Raw genomic sequence first — 16,815 nt, 5'->3', positions numbered from 1 at the left:
GATTAATGTTCAAAATTATTTGAATATTTACTATTTGGATATTGTTACTCCATTTGTTCCATTTATCCCAATGACATACATCTCATTTGTTTTTTTTTCTCATTTATTTTTGTACCAAACTTGTTCTTCATTGATTATCTTTCTCCTAATTCACCTTGTGCTTCCTTATTATTGCATCCATAAAATGAATCGAGGAAATGTACGATTGCATTGTGTTTGTCAAGAATTGAAATGATGATGAATGAATGATAATGTTCTTGAAAAAGTCTTGCATTCTTTTGAAAAGAAATTCAAGATGATAAAGAAAAAATGAAGAAATGGTAGAAACCTAAAAAGGATGATTTGAGATGACACATGATGAATATGGTGATAGGTTGGTCAACAAATGAAGAGAGTACAAAAACTTGAAAAGGTGATATGACCAAGTGATAAATATGAGGATGAATTGGTCGATATAACCTGTGAGTTATGGTCAAATGGTAAGAATAATATGGACCAGTGGGCAAAATTTGTTCTAAAATAGTTAGTGTTGAGAAACCTATGAGTAATGACCTAGTGATGGAGGACGAAATTTGTTCTGAAATGGTTAGTGCTGAAAAACCTATGAGTGGTGACCAAGTGATGGAGGACAGAAACTTATTCTAGAGTGTTGAGAAGATAAAAATAGAAAAAAGGTGAGATAATGGGGTCTTGAGAACCATGTTACCACATTTTAATTAGAATTTCATGACATTGACATCCACATTACATGCATTACATTTGCATTGTGATTTGAAAAATCTTTAAAACTTTGGTTGTCATAACGTCTAGATCCGGGGATCTATCGTTAGACATTGACTTTAGGGAGTCGCCACCAATCTTTTTTATCTAGGTGCGATTGGCCACCTTAGGAATCTGTCCTTTCAGGGAACATTTAAGTTTAAGGGTCCCTAAAAGAATAGGTTCAGGTCTACAAACCAGAACAGGATTCGGGAGTTCGGTTACGTGTGAGGAAGGTTATAGCACCCTCACAACGCCCATCAAAAGATGGTACCAGCTGAAATTTGTGTTATCCAAAAGCCTTAAAATTTTATCAAGTAATTAGTTATTGGAAATTATTCTCAATTAACTCTAATACTTTTAGCAGAAAATTGAGAAAATTCCCTCACCTCAGGAGTATGCAAGAAAACTACTGTTTCACTTACAGAGGCTCCGTCGTCGGATTATTTAAAGAAAAAAAAAATCAAAAATCAAAATAAAAAGAAAGAAAAGAAAGATTTTTTTTTTGTGTGGGGAAAATTGATACTTTCAACTTTTCCCCAAAAAATATTTTTTGGAAATTTATTTTTAAGGAAAATTGATACTTTCAACTTTTCCTCAAAAACCTTTTTTTTTGAAATTTTGTTTTTAAGGAAAATTGATACTTTCAACTTTTCCCTAAAAATGTTTTTTTGAAATTTTATTTTTAAGGAAAATTGATACTTTCAACTTTTCCTCAAAACATTTTTTTTTTGAAATTTTATTTTCAAGGAAAATTGATACTTTCAACTTTTCCTGAAAAACCTTTTTTTGAAATTTATTTTTTTAAGGAAAATTGATACTTTCAACTTTTCCCTAAAAATATTCTTTTTTGGAAATTTTGATTTTCAAGGAAAATTGATACTTTCAATTTTTCCCTAAAATCCTTTTTTTTGAAAATTTATTTTTAAGGAAAATTGATACTTTCAACTTTTCCCCAAAAATATTTTTTTTGGAAAATTTGATTTTTATTTAAAGAAAATAGAATAATAAAAAAGTGAAAATAAATAAAGATAAAAAAAAAATAAAGGAAAGTAAAACCAAAATAAAGATAAAAAGAATATTAAATAAACCTAATCTAATAAATAAAAAATAAAAAAAAACAAATAAATGAAAAAAAAAAAACCTGGAGCGGCTCGGCTCGCGGCTCGGCTCGGCTCGGCTCGAGGAAGAGAAAACGGCTCGGAAAAGCGGCTCGGGAAGAACGGCTCGGCTCGGCTCGGCTCGGAGAGGGCTGGGCACGCGCGGGTCAGAATCGGGTCGACGCTCGGGTCGGGTCGGGTTCGGCAAAACGCGCGGATCCTCTGATTAACTTAAAGCCAAAACGACGTCGTTTTGGGAGGGTATAAAAGGCACCTTCCTCCGTTTTTCGACAGAACACTCCTCCCCCTCTCTCTCTTCTTCTTTTTTCCTCTCCCTTCTCTCTAAAAGCTGAAGAACACCGGTGCCGGATTCTGGGAAAAGTCGCCGGAATCTGGAAATTTCGCCGGAAGTTCACCGGAAGTTGGCCGGAAGATCACCGGTTTCTGGATTCGTCGCCAGAAACTGGGCAGATTACCGGAAACTTCAAGGTTCGCCGAAATTTTTGCCGGAAAATTCAAATTTCGCCGGAATTGTCGCCGGAATCTGGAAATTTCCCAGAAATTTCCAGAAAATTTTTTTTGCCAAAAATTTCTAAAAATTTTTTCTCACTCCCAGAACACTCCTAAACTTTTCTTAGCTTCCTATACGCCTCCTTTTCTCTCAAATCAGTAGCTTTGCTTACTGTTTTCTGTGTGTGTTTTCTCTGTTCCAGGGGGGGTCCCTTTTATAGGGGTTGATCAGGAGTTCCTGATCAATCCCAATTCCTCCTTGGACGGGGATTCAGTCTTTGAATCTAATTGGACTCTCTTGATTGAATTCCCATTCCCAGTAGGATTCTTCAGCTTCAATCTTAGCCCTCCAAAATTAAAAATAAAAAAATACTAGATAATAATCAGATAAATCAAAAGATATTATAGTAAAAAAAAAAATCTGATAATCAGGAAAAATTAGAACAGATAATTTAAAAAAAAAAAAATAATAATAAAATAAGATAAACCCAAAAATATATTACAAAAAAAAATAATAATAATAATAAATATATAACTATATACATATAAATCTAATCTAATAAAAAAATAAATAAATATATACATAATAATAAAATATATAAAATACAGAATAATACAGGACAAATTGAATTGGGCCCTACCCATTTGGGCTAGGCCCAATTGATCTGGGCCTGGACCTAATTGGGTGTCCACACTTACCTGTTTGGGCCAGGCCCAATTGATCTGGGCCTGGACCAAATTGGGTGTCTACATTGGTCTAGATATGCATTTGCATTATGCAGTAAACATTTGAATTATGGTTAAGAATATGACATTGTGAGAATCTAGATTGTTACATTTGTATCATTAAGAAAGCATTTGCATCATTGATCATAACATTCAGTACACATAAAATTTTAACTATGGTGAAAGTTTGAAGCTCATCTGAAAAAGAAATTTTGAATATTTTGATGAAGTCTAAATTTTTAAATGAGAATCTTTGAATTTCAAATGAGAATCTGTGAGATGTGAAACTCAAAATTTGTTGAATGTGAATCTTCAAACTCAAATGATAATCTTTGAATTTCAAATGAAAATCTTTGAGGTGTGAAACCCAAAATTTATCGAATGTGAATCTTCGAACTCAAATGAGAATCTTTGAATTTCAAATGAGAATATTTGAGGTGTGAAACCCAAAATTTATTGAATATGAATCTTCGAACTTAAATAAGAATCTTTGAGTTTTAAATGAGAATCTTTAAGTTTCAAATGAGAATCTTTAAGGTGTGAAACCCAAAATTTATCGAATGTGAATCTTTGAACTCAAATGAGAATCTTTGTGTTTCAAATAAAGTTATTTGAGGTGTGAAACCCTAATGTTCACGGATGTGAATCTTCGAACTAGAGTGAAAGTTTTTAACTTTTGGATGTGAATCTTCAAAGTTCAAACGAAAAAGCTTAAACTTTTTGGATATGAATCCCAAATTTGTCAAACGTGAACCTTTGAACTTGAATAAAAAGCTTTGAATTTTTGGATGTGAATCTCCAGAATTCAAATAAGAATATTTAAATGTTGGATATGAGTCTTGTAATTTGCAAAAACGAATCTTGAGATCTTACAAATTTGAATTTTTATGAAACTGAAGTTTTAAGAATCAAATTTCAGTAAATTCTTACAAAGCTGAAAGGTTTTTACGAATCTGAATCTTTGATTTTCGAACTCAAATTGTGAATCTTTGAGTTCCCATTACAAATTTCATCAAATTAGATCTACGACTCTTCTGGACATGATTGTCAAAGAGCAATTTATTTTTCAAAGTTGTGGTGCCTCTGTTTAGAGGAGTATTTATTTTTCCAAAGTTGTGATGACTTTGTTTAAAGGAGCAATTTATTTTTTCAAATTTGTGGTGCCTCTGTTTAGAGGAGTAATTTATTTTTCAAAGTTGTGGTGCCTCTGTTTAGATGAGCAATTTATTTTTTCAAAGTTGTGGTGTCTCTGTTTAAAGGAGCAATTCATTTTTTAAAGTCATGATGCCTCTGTTTCGAGGAGCAATTTATTTTTTAAAGTTGTGGTGCCTCTGTTTAGAGGAGCAATTTATTTTTCCAAAGTTGTGGTGTCTCTGTTTAAAGGAGCAATTCATTTTTTAAAGTCATGATGCCTCTGTTTTGAGGAGCAATTTATTTTTCAAAGTTGTGGTGCCTTTATTTAGAGGAACAATTTATTTTTCAAAAGTTGTGGTGCCTCTGTTTCGAATAGCAATTTATTTTTCAAAAGTTGTGGTGCCTCTATTTAGAGGAACAATTTATTTTTCAAAAGTTGTGGTGCCTCTGTTTAGAGGAACATTTTATTTTTCAAAGTTATTGTGCCTCTATTTAGAGAAACCTTTTACCTTTTAAAGTTGTTGAGTCTTTGCTTAGAGAAGCTTTGTTTACTTTTTCAAAAAAAAAAAAAACAAAAAAAATGTGTCAAGTTGATTGGGTTGTCTACGTCTTTGCATAATTCCTGTTTCATAAAAAATGGGCAAATAAAGGCAGTTGTGGATACCCCAATCTGTCCGAAGGTCTACATTTGATTTTTGTTAAAAAATAAAAAAATTAATTAAAAATGAAAAAGCTGAAAAAACAAGAAAAGTTGTTGAATTTGGGAAGGATTGAATTTGGGTTATTTATACCCTTACTGAAACAACATTATTTTGGAGCTTTATAAATCCCATGATCAGCACATTTTACCTCTAGGTGACCCGACCCGAGCGCTTGACCCTCTTTAACTCACGTCCTTGCTTTTGGCTCTAGCCAAGCCGTGAACCCAACCGCCAAGCTAATCCTCCAAGCCGTCTTTTGAATCTGAAGCCGAGCCGATTCGAGCCACAAGCCGAGCTACTTTTTTTTTGTATTTTTTGTATTTAATATTTAATTTATATGTTTGTTTTTTTAGTTTTTTTTCTTTATGATTAAATTTGAAAAAATAATAAAAGTAAAAAATAATAAAAATTTTGGGAATAAATATTAATTATCTAATGATGGAATTTATAGAAATTTCAAATGGTAAATTTCTATAAAATTTCTAGATGAGAAATTCTATTTAAATTTATCCCAAATGGTGGAATAATTTAGATAAAGTTTCAATAACAATAGTTAATATTTATTTTCAATCCAAAAAAAAAAATTTTGGAATTAAATAAAAATTACCCAATGATGAGATTCTTAGAAATTTCAAATGGTAAATTTTTTAAGAAAATGTGAGAAATTTTCTTACAATTTGACCCAAATTGTGGAATAATTTAGATAAAATTTCAATAAAAGTAATTATATTTTTTTCCAAATAAAAAATTTTTGTTGAAAATATTTGATAATTATCCAATGATAAGATTTTTAAAAATTTCAAATAGTAAATTTTTAAGAAATCTCTAGGTGAAAAGTTTTCTTTAAATTTGTCCTAAATGGTGAAAGAATTTAAATGAAATTTCAATAAAAAAATAATTGTCATATTATTTTTTTTCTAAAAACAAAGAAGAAAAAGAAAAAAAAATTTTAAATAGGCCCAAATGGTGAAAATTTTAAAAATTCAAAAAAAATATTTTTAATTTGACTCAAATTGTGAAATAATTAGATATATTGTCAACAAAAAAAGAATAATAAATAAATATTTTTCTGACGACGAAGCCTCTTTATGAAAACAAATAGGATTCTTGAATACTTTTGAGGTGAGAAAATATTTTTAAAAATTCTACCAGATTGATGGAAGAATCTTATAAATTATTTCTAATATTTCAACATAAAAATTTGAAACCATTAGACTCAAGACTCTAGGATAAATTTGAAATAATATGGTACCATCCTTTGAATGGGCATGTAGGGGTGCTAAACCTTCCTTATATGTAACCGAACTCCTGAACCTTATTTTGGTTTGTAGACCCAAACCTATACTTTTAGGGACTCTTAATCGAGCTAAGGAGCTCCTTAAAAGGATAGATTCTTTAGGTGGCCAATCACACCTAGATAAAAAAGATTGGTGGCGACTCCATCCATTTTGTTAAGTCTAGCTATAGATTTATAGATCTATATGTTATGACAGTATGTGGTAGATCTACTTGGATGGTGTAGAGCTAAAGTACTTATACAAGCTTAAAAGAATCATTGGACAAGTGCTAAGTGGTATAAAAGGCAAGCAAGGCACAATAATTATGATATAAAGGTAAAATAGTCAATTTGAACAAGTCATTTTTTTATCAAATAATGAAAAGGATAACATGGTAATTTCTTTAAGGATGATTTTCTTTATATGCATTTATAACAAATAATTAAAGCTGTCCCTATAGTCTTTCAAACACTGATTTGGGGAATAGCTATTCAATGTCTTTAAAAAGAATTGAAGGGTATATTTAGGGATAGAAATATTGCTTTGTTATCCTTTAAAGCAATTTCTAACAATTCTACTACCTCTTTTAAATATAGGTGAAAAGAGAGGGAAGCTTCTAGACACACTAGGAGAGTAGAAACTTCTGCATCCAAAGGCTTCACAACCTAAAAAAATTAAAAAAAAAAAGCAAAGGGAAAGAGAAAGAGAAGAAAATAGTGAAAACATCATTTGGTAAAGGGATGAGTTTAGAACCTTCGAGAGAGTGATGAAAAAAAGAGAGACAAAAGAATTGAGCATGGAATTTTTAGTAAAAAGGAGATTTTTAAGAAAAATTTGAAAAAAAAAATGAATAGGGTAAGAAGGAGATGTTGGAAAATGAAGAGAAATTCAAAAAGCAACGAAAATAGGGAGGGAAGAGGAAGATCCTTTCATCAGATCTAATTTTTTTTTTATTTTCAAAAGAATAAAGAGAGGAAAAGAGAGGAAACAAAGAAAGTAAAAAAAGAAGAAAAGAGATTTGACCTAGAAAACATCAATCCATTCTCCATAGAAATTATGTCATTGATAAATGAGGTTTTTGTTATTCAAACTTTCAAATTGATATTTATCCATTTTATTTTGTCTATTTCTTACTATAATTTTATTGTTTGATTTATTTTTTAGGATCAAATTTGTTTGTTGTAATTTTTCAATGTAGTTGATATATGCATGTTCATTCATGTTCATAAAAGAGATGAAATAGTTTATAGGTGCAGAATTCCAATCGATTTAGCAAAAGCAACAATGTCAAGTTTACTAATTTGTATGACATATGTAAACTTAATTAGTTTTATTTTTAAAATTTATAGAAAAAATTAGAATTTAATTATTAGAATTTTTTTTATTATAGTAAAAGATTTAGCACCTTTTATTATTTATTTTCTTTTTTCAAGAGCAATTTTAGCATACTTACATATATAATATAAAGAGGAGGCTTACATTTTCATAAGGCTCATTTATAGGACTACAAGAAAATTGCCATATACTGTTGCTAAAAAAACCATCGGTAAAATCTAAAAATCCGTTAATATAGCAAAATAAATCCTATACCAATGATCAAAATGTATATTCTGATGAATTTTTAACTGTTAGTATATCTCTTATTAGTATAAACCTATATTGATAGTTTTTAAAGTGTTGAAATAGTAGTTGAGATATACCTACATTTTAAGTCTGTCAATAATTGTTTATTTATTGGTATAGCATCTGTTGTGTGTTCCATCATTATACCTTTTATTGATGGTTAACTCCCATCATGATAGACTTATATATTTTAATTTTTCCTATCTATACTGATGGGTTATTCGATAATATATCTTTTACTGACGGTCAATGCCCGTCAGTATAGTCTCATAGTGTTTTTACTTTTATCAACGGTTGACGATTAGTGACTTCAGTATAGCCTAAAATATTCTAACAAAATATTTCTTGATATAAATATTAAAATGTTGGTAAAAACTTTTCTTTTAAATTATATTTTTAATTATTAATATTAATTAATTTATAATAATAATATGATATGGTTTCATATAAAGTAAAAATATACGAAGTAAAAGATATATAATAACACTCAAAATCTAACTACAAATAAATTATTTTATAATCATAAACTTAGAATAAGTCAAGAGCTAAAGTCATTGTACCAAGTTTACATAAAAACAAACATCATTGAATGTCTATAAACATGATGTTTGAAGTAAATAAATAATTTTCAAAACAAATGATGCCATTATAAATTTATACATAGAAGCTTCTGTATATATAAAATAAAAAATATAATTAGATAATTAAATTAAAAACAAAAAAATTAGTGTCTGTAGTAAGTAGGTGCCCTAAAAAACACAAGGAATCATCTCAATTAAAGTTATTGATTTCTATCAATATTGTCTCATTAATAGATGTTTAATCAATTCACCATTTGGAATAGCTACGACAAAGCTCCAAATCATTTTTGCATATCAAAACTAAAAATTCTATTAAGTCTGAGAAAGGAACAAGGACAAGAACAGATAATAATGTATAACTACGATAGAAACATAGGTTTGAAAAAATAATTATAGCATTCCACAAACACAATGATAGAAACTAGAACAATCATAATGGGAACAAACATAGTTTTTTATTCACATCCACTCATATAACAATCCATTAGCACACAATTACTACAATGATAGACTTTCACAATTATATGATTCAAAACTTAAATTCAAACACTGATTTTGTCATTCTATCTAGGAAACAAGTATTAAGCAAAGCATTTCCTCATATATATCATGTGTCAATGAATTTACCATTTTCATTTTGATTAGGTTGGTGACTTGAATTTGAACACTGATAGTTTTCATGTATGATTTCTTGAGCATTACTAGCATTAAAAACCTAAAAATAATTTAAAAAAAATTTGAATAAAGTTTAAGATTTATGAGCAAGATAATAATTTATACATATATATAAACTAAAATAGATGTTACATATATCTATCTATTCATCATGTGAGTAACAGCATTCAAGATATCCATATTCTCATTAAGAAATTATCTTTGAAGTAATGATAAAACAATATTTAAAGTTTTTTTTAAGTCTTTAATTTTAGCCTTCAACTCTTGTACCTCTTCCTTATGCTCTACCAATTTAGAAGATAAAAGACCATATTTTTTAAATGAAGTAGATATTGTACCCATACAATGAATAAGGTTTTTTTTCTCTCTAGCCCTTTATCTTTTGAATAGACATCATTTTTCTTTGAACTTCCTTCTGAATTTTGAGCATTAGTTTCACTTAAACCTTCTTTCATGAGTTCCTAAAATTGTAAACAAACATTAGTAAAAATAAACTAAACATAAGTAAAAACAAGTATAAACTAAATTAAATAGCATAAATTCAGCTACCTTATCATTCATAACACTTTCATCTTTACATGTATGAGAAATAATATACACTTTAGCATGTGATGGTGGAATTCCATTAGCTTTTTGTCTCTATAAAGGTATAATATTAATTATTGTAATAATAAAATTACACATATAAAAAGTAAACTTTATATTTGTTTAATTAAGTGCCACGAAGAAAATTGGTATTTGTACTAAAGTTTGAATGATCCTCGAGTATGATTTTATTCATGTACAAAGAAGCTCATCTAGTTTTGAGCAATTTGTTTTGTTTGTCTCACTTTATTCCTTAAATGAATAAGAAAAGATATTATAATAGCTCATTATTATATCATAGTATTAAAAAAAAGTAAATAGTATATTTTGTAAACATTTATCATTGCTTTATTAGTCAACCAATTTGCAATAAGAAATAGGCATTAATTTTGTCTACTTAAGAATCATCAACCTGTGTAGCTATTTCCTCAGATGTCTTATGTTCATCATAACTTCAATTCATTCTTCTTTTGCCTCCACGCAGCACCCATGTTTCTTATTGCCTAAGACTTAATTTTTAAAAGTATTTCTTCATCAATGAACTGATCAAAATCAGACTTGTGAAATTTGAACTTTAACTACAATTTCAAAAAAGTAATTGAAAAGAAAATGTCAATATATATTATATGAATTGATACTACTAGCTAGAAAATAAAAGATTATTGTCATGTCATTAACTAGCAACTAAAACATTATTATATTGATACCTCTAATGTAACTATAATGATAATTTCCAATCTTAATTTTATTGCTTTTGCTTTTTCGTTTAAATGTTGTAGAAAAAATGTATATACCTTCGATGTGTTGAAAAGATATTCCAATACAAAAACTGAGGCTGATGCTTGACAACATTTTCCTTAAAAGGTCTCTTTTATAGTTAAATTGTTATTTTCTTTTCTCTTGTGGTTATTTTCTTTCTTTCACTATTGTATTCAACAAATATAAAGAAATTAACTTAAAGAATAAATTTATAGATGCTTTGGGATCCTAAACAAGCATCTTCTTCCCTTTTCTTTTGTAGACATTGAGCAAGCCATTATCCTTATTTAGATGTTTTTTTGTTTTTCCTCTTTTTCTTCCTTGTGAGTTCTAAAATTGTTTACTACACTTTCCTTTGTGTTGTTAATTGGTTTTGACATTGGTTACTCATTTTGATTTTCCTATGTTTAAGTTGTTATATAAATGTTGAGATTTTTTATGTTTTTGTTTGCATGGATTGTTGACGATGTTTTGTCAATTAAATTAAGGTTAGTTTTTTATTTTTCTTTTATTGTAATATTGTTATTTGTTTTAAATCAAATGTTATTTTATTAGACTGTGATATTTGTATATCCAATGGCTTTATGCAGGAAAAAGAGTGAGCTCAAATTTGTATTTTGGATCCAATTTGCTTTAGTTTTAAACTGTATTGACAATTTTAATTTTGATTATTGTTTTTGGTATTCTAATCAGCAATTTTATCTAGAATTGCTTTCACTTTCTATATCTAGTAGAAATTAGCTTGCTTGTGTTAGACCGTAAAGATTGTTCACTACGCACATAATCATACAATGAACTTTGTTTATAAAATTGCATTTGAACTTATTAATTTTCGTGAATCGACAACAACAACAAAGAATTTTAGAGCAAATTACCTTTTGGGTTTAAGAGATTTTGGTCTAGTGTATAAAGGGCGATTGAAATGCACTAATCCAGTATGTATGTTATAAATCTTTGATTTTTATTAAAAATACAAAATCGTTACAAAGCATCTTCTTTCAATATGCTTCAAATTTGAGTTGTTCAAGTTACCTTACTATTCTTGCATGTTATTAGTATTTTTTTAGTATTTATTTTGGAATTCAACATTTTGTTATACCATGTGTGCATTAACTCTTAGTGATATTGGATGCTTGACTTTGACTTATAATTATTTAAAATGACTTAATTTGAACAAATGTTAGATTTTTTAAACTTAATTTACTTTGTCAAAGAAAAGTCAAATCTAATTATTAGTGATTTCTCATAAAGCTTATGCTAGAGCCATGTATAGTTTAAAGTTCACGGCAACATTGTAACATGCCAACATCTCATCATCTCTCATCCCTTTTCTTTCAAACTTATGTAGTGTAAATAGGCAAAAGAAGAATGGTTACTCATTCTTACATTTAAGTTGAGCATAAGACTTTGACGATGTTACCAACATTTTGGATTGTGATGCATACTGAAAGTATTCATTGAGCTTATTGATTTCAACGGTGTTTGCCTTATCTTATGGAGATTGTGCAGGCGATCATGATACAACTATAATAATTAGGGTCGGTAGCATGGATAGTAAAAGCTACCAGTTTATAGGCCATCAAATAAGCGATGAAAAATGTTTTTCGCAATTTTGCAAATGCAAATCCCCATGGGTATAGTTCAACGATATGTTATTTGAACAAGTAATTTTAAGGTTAAGCTAAGATGTAATGTTTATTTAGTATTTGAATTGTCTTAAAATTTTTCTTAGTTTATCTTACTTTGTAAAAAATATAAAGATAAAAAAATGTGATCATAACTTTTAATATGTAAGAAAACATGGTAAAAATCAATTTTAATTTTACTATTTTATGTTATAATTTTATAACTGGATTTTATTTTTTATTTAAGTTTTTCTTGATGCAAAATTTATAATTGATTTCAAGATTTTTTTTTTCAAGTTAATTTTAAAGTCCATCCTCGTGCCTATAATTAAATGATATATAATGTTTAAGCTAATTCCTATTCAAATTATATATAGTAATATTTAATAGAGTATTGTTGAATATTCATTTTATAAATCTTTTAAAATAAGTTGATTTTGGTTTAGCTGCAACAAAATGCAGGTATTTCTTCTAGTAGATGTTAAAAGAGGCGTTAGTTGTCGAATTTTTGGATATATTTTTTAATTCAAAATGGAAGCATGATACGAGAGGGAAATTTTTTTTAATAAAATGTTGACGTGGCAAGTTGTACAACAAAACCTTCGTACTACCAAATGTTACACTAGCAAAAGCAAACAGGCCTAGTACTGAGAAAGGGTGAAACCCCACGAGGCCCCTCTCTCTATTTTAAAAGGCCGCTCCGGAAAGCTTGCTTTCTCAGTTCACCCGACAGCAAAAGATCAAAGGCGAAACTCTCTTAAGCAACCAAAAATGTCTAGGGTTTTAAAAGGTTTCAGGGCGCTGTTAGCTTCCCCAGCGGCTGCGGAGTTTTCGTCAGCAGCAGCCAAGTTTTATACTTCTGCTTCTGCTGCTGCTGGCGCTGCTGCGAAATCCGCTCCTTCAAAGTTGGCTCAGAAAACTCCGAAAAAGTCGACCACTTCAAAACCCAAGACTGCAAAACCAGCTGCTTCTCGAACCATGACTCGACCCTCTGGGATTTTTAAAGTTACTCCTGTTTCTCCCGCTTTGGGTCGGTTCCTTGGAGCCGAACAGGCTTCCCGTACTGAAGCTGTTAAGCAGATCTGGACCTATATCAAATCCAACAACCTCCAGGTCCTCTTTCTCTTTATTTTTCTTTTGCCTTGAACTATAGTTTTTTTTTTTTTTTTTTGTATTTTACTTTGGTTTTTTTTCTTTCGTTGATAGCTTTTTGGGTTGTTTTTCCTTTGTGTTTTTGGCCCACTTCCCTTGGGATTTTTATTTTTATTTTATTAAAGTTTATTTATTTTAATCTATCTTGTGAATGATGAAAATATGAAAAAAAAACCGGTAAATAAATTTTGGCTTGAGTAAATGTCCGGGGAAATGCTGTTCAACTTTGGTGTTTTATGTGTTTGATTTGTTTCTTTTGGTTTTTTTTTTTTTTTGGGGTGTTTTTGTTCTGGATTTAAAGTGACATTTATAAAAGAAAACTGGGTATAACTCAGAGAAGGGATGAGACAGAAGGTAAATATTAGTTTCTTCATGTAAGAAAGTGTTGTAAAGGTGAAAGCAAAGAAGGGACGGTTCCAAAAGCGATTTCTAAAACTTTGGAGTCCGTCACCTCTGCTCACCACAGGTTATCCCACCATGGCCCTTCTTCTTGCATTTCCTGGTTTTCTACACGTTAAAATTTTGCTTGGATTTTAGGTAGAAAATTTTGAGACTGTAAAACTGGAATGGGACTTTCCTGTTTCTTGTGACAATTGATGTCTTCATTTGCTTTTCCACAGAGTTTCAAGAGTTTAGTTTGCTGGATGGGTATTGAAAAGGACTAGGGAAAGGAAATAAAAAAGAATTATATGAGGATATTGAAGAATCCGACTTTAATCTAGGGTGGCTTGTTCCTTCAATTTAGTGTTAGATCCTAGAGGAGGGTAAACAAATTGAAAGTAGGAAGTAGGCTAATGAGACTGTCCTTGACAAGGAGGCAGAGAGCAATAGGTGCTTTAGGTATTTGGTGATTGAGTTGTCTAGTGGCTTGTTGTATTTGGTGTTTCATTCTCTTTCTTGTTATATCCGTCCCTCCTAGGCAATGTTTTCACCCTCTGCTTCCTTTTTACTCTTTAATGCTTGCTTAAGAGATTTCATTGGAGAATTCTACTTCTTCCATATATTCACCCATGGCATATGCATTCACTACAAACAATCTAAACACTTTGCCTTTTAGGGCATTTGATTGGCATCTTATTACTGATTAGCTATTAATGGTGAAAAGAGATCATGAATGGGGAAAGATGAATATGGGAGAATAGTTGAGATAAGTCTCCCTGCAGTGTCAGCTGATCCTTCTAACCTCATGCATGTGTTTCATTTTATGTTTATGAAGTTGGGTAACATGAATTTATTCTGGCCATATTTATGTTTCTTATAGGCAGGAAACAATACCCTTGATCATAATTTCACATGGATGCTAGTGTTTCTTTGTTTGCTGGATCATGTTAGCAGTTATTGTCATTATTGCCATATATGCTGCTTGTCATGATGTTAAAGTTGCTGATTTTACTAATTTATGTTTAATGTATTTTGTTCAGATATCATATTGAGTGACTCAGACATTGTGTTATGAGGAAAATTTCTGTCTAATAACATACACTAACATATACGGATACTTTTGCCTGCAGAATCCCAACAACAAGAGGGAGATCTTTTGTGATGCAAAGCTTAAGACCATTTTCGATGGAAAAGAAAAGATTGGTTTCCTGGAGATTGGAAAAATGTTATCCCACCACTTTGTGAAGACTACCTGACCTCTATTGTTGTATTTGGACTTGTGCTACCCAACCAATGTCGAGCTAGCTCTTCTTGTCATTCTGATCTGAATTCTTTTCAATGTATGTTCATGTTTTGCATGTCGTTTTGAGAGCTGAACTCTTTGGGGTGGTCTGGCAACTGAGAATGTTTCTAGCTTGGACTTGTGTAAAAATTTAGTAGGGACTTGAGACCGAAAAAGCTGCATTTTAATTTTACTTTTTATGGCAACTGGATCTGTGATTAACCAGTAGTTTAATCATTCAACTATGTGGAAATCATTGTTGACTTTAACATTCAAAGTTTCCCCTTGTATAAGCTGGCTCGTTGATGGGTGAGGCAAGCGGTATCATTGTGAGCTCAGTGACTTCCCATGCAATGAGCCGTGCTCTAGCATATTGCTTAATTTGAGGTTCAAATTAATATAGGATGCATGCAGGTTCTTGAATTTCTTGTCCATCCCGGTTAGGTTAGTTAAGTTTTCAGTTAGAAAGGCTTCTTAAAGTTGGGTCATTTTTGCAATGATTTTGGTTTCCATACAAACAGTAATGATTGGATCAGGGAGCTCTTGTCACATATAGCCTATAGTCATCATTGATTTTCCATGGTCTATGATGATTGTGAAAATGTCAATAATAATTGGGATTGTAAGTTGGGGAAAATTATATTGGCATTTGAAGGTTTTGTTTTGAAAGTGGGGGAAACAAGATCTGGCAGGCTTAGCTCCATGGGATTGCCTAAGAACTGTTTATAGATGCATCTCTCCTGGCCTTCTGCCCCGGGGTAAAAGCTTGAGGCCTTTCTCTCTTCCCCCCTACCTGACATTTAACAAGGCTAGTATAAATATACAGCTGGCGATTCTTTTTGTTTTCTTTTTTTCTCTGTTACAAATGGACCTGTAACATGAGAATAAAAGAAAAGGTTGCAAGTGATAGGATTTCCAATTAAGGATTTCCAAGGAAAAGGTAAGAAACAAAATGAAAGAAGAAAAAACAACAATTTCAAATATTGGCAAGTATACAAAGAATAATATTGGGTGCAATGGGTTCATTGATAATTGATAAATCGATGTTAAAGGAAGAGTTTTTTTTTCTTTTTTAGTTTTGACTTTAGTATCTCAGACTTGATTAGTCGAGGGGATGATGTATCCACTGCTCTACAACTGCGGGAGAACCATACCATGGTCTCGATACATTATCTGAACCAACCGGTGAGTGGTAGACTCCATCCAAGCTAATGTTAAGTGCTCCCTCTAGATGAGCTGATACTTCTGGCACAACTCCATCACCCCATACATCTGCCTGTCCACAAACCTGATTCAAGGTTAAAACTAACCATTAAAAAGTAGCACTTAACAGGCTGCAAAACATATACATCACTTCTGCCAAAATATTTTAGAAGAAAAAACAATAGAAATTTGAATGGAAAAATGAACTCTTATGGAAGCCTACGATATCAACATTTTTGTTTAAAGAACCGAGAACAAGGAGCCAAGATGGTTGGTGTTACCTGTTTGTACCCTTGACCAACAAAGCGAGCACGAAAGGTTGTGGAAACAGACGTTGAATCGGTCTTGTTTTTTACAACAGCAACATCTGAAATTGGTTGGTCATCATCAATGGAGACCACAGAATCGACATCCAGATTTGAGTCACTAAAAATGGGAGCTCCCTGAAGGTACCTGCATTTACCATTTAGATTAGAGGCACAAGTAAATTCTGCTAAAGCTTATTTGGTTTGCTCTGCGTCGAAAGTTCTGTTATATGTCACTAGTCATCAAGTATAATAATCCATACTACAGTTTTCAGCTTCATATGAAAGTGATGCAAAAGCTGGTATTATCTAGGTTCCGTTTGCAGAAATTGATTTCAAAAAATATTTTTTAAAAAAATGTTTACATTTTCTAAATAGATAAAAATTTTCTGTTATTTAATCGAATTAATAAAAAAATGCTTTTATTGTTGGGTTGT

General features: G+C 30.6%; 1 protein-coding gene across 1 annotated transcript; it reads left to right on the top strand.

Moving 5' to 3' along the window:
* Positions 1 to 12,729: 12,729 nt before the first annotated feature.
* Positions 12,730 to 15,139, top strand: LOC111277776 (upstream activation factor subunit UAF30). The gene is made up of 2 exons (XM_022864192.2): positions 12,730 to 13,168; positions 14,719 to 15,139. Exons 1-2 carry the CDS (start codon positions 12,827 to 12,829, stop codon positions 14,842 to 14,844), a joined length of 468 nt encoding a protein of 155 aa, XP_022719927.2. The 5' UTR covers positions 12,730 to 12,826; the 3' UTR covers positions 14,845 to 15,139.
* Positions 15,140 to 16,815: the final 1,676 nt, after the last annotated feature.

Source organism: Durio zibethinus, chromosome 7 (assembly GCF_047325235.1).
Source record: "Durio zibethinus cultivar Kanyao isolate XHJ-2024 chromosome 7, ASM4732523v1, whole genome shotgun sequence".
Classification (NCBI taxonomy): Eukaryota; Viridiplantae; Streptophyta; class Magnoliopsida; order Malvales; family Malvaceae; genus Durio; species Durio zibethinus.
This window is presented reverse-complemented; position numbering and strand designations above follow the sequence as displayed.

Excerpts from the sequence above, each read along its gene's own strand:
- LOC111277776 (XM_022864192.2), top strand. The coding sequence starts at position 12,827 with ATGTCTAGGGTTTTAAAAGGTTTCAGGGCGCTGTTAGCTTCCCCAGCG. Across the intron at positions 13,169-14,718 it reads TCAAATCCAACAACCTCCAG|AATCCCAACAACAAGAGGGA; the intron begins GTCCTCTTTCTC and ends TTTTGCCTGCAG.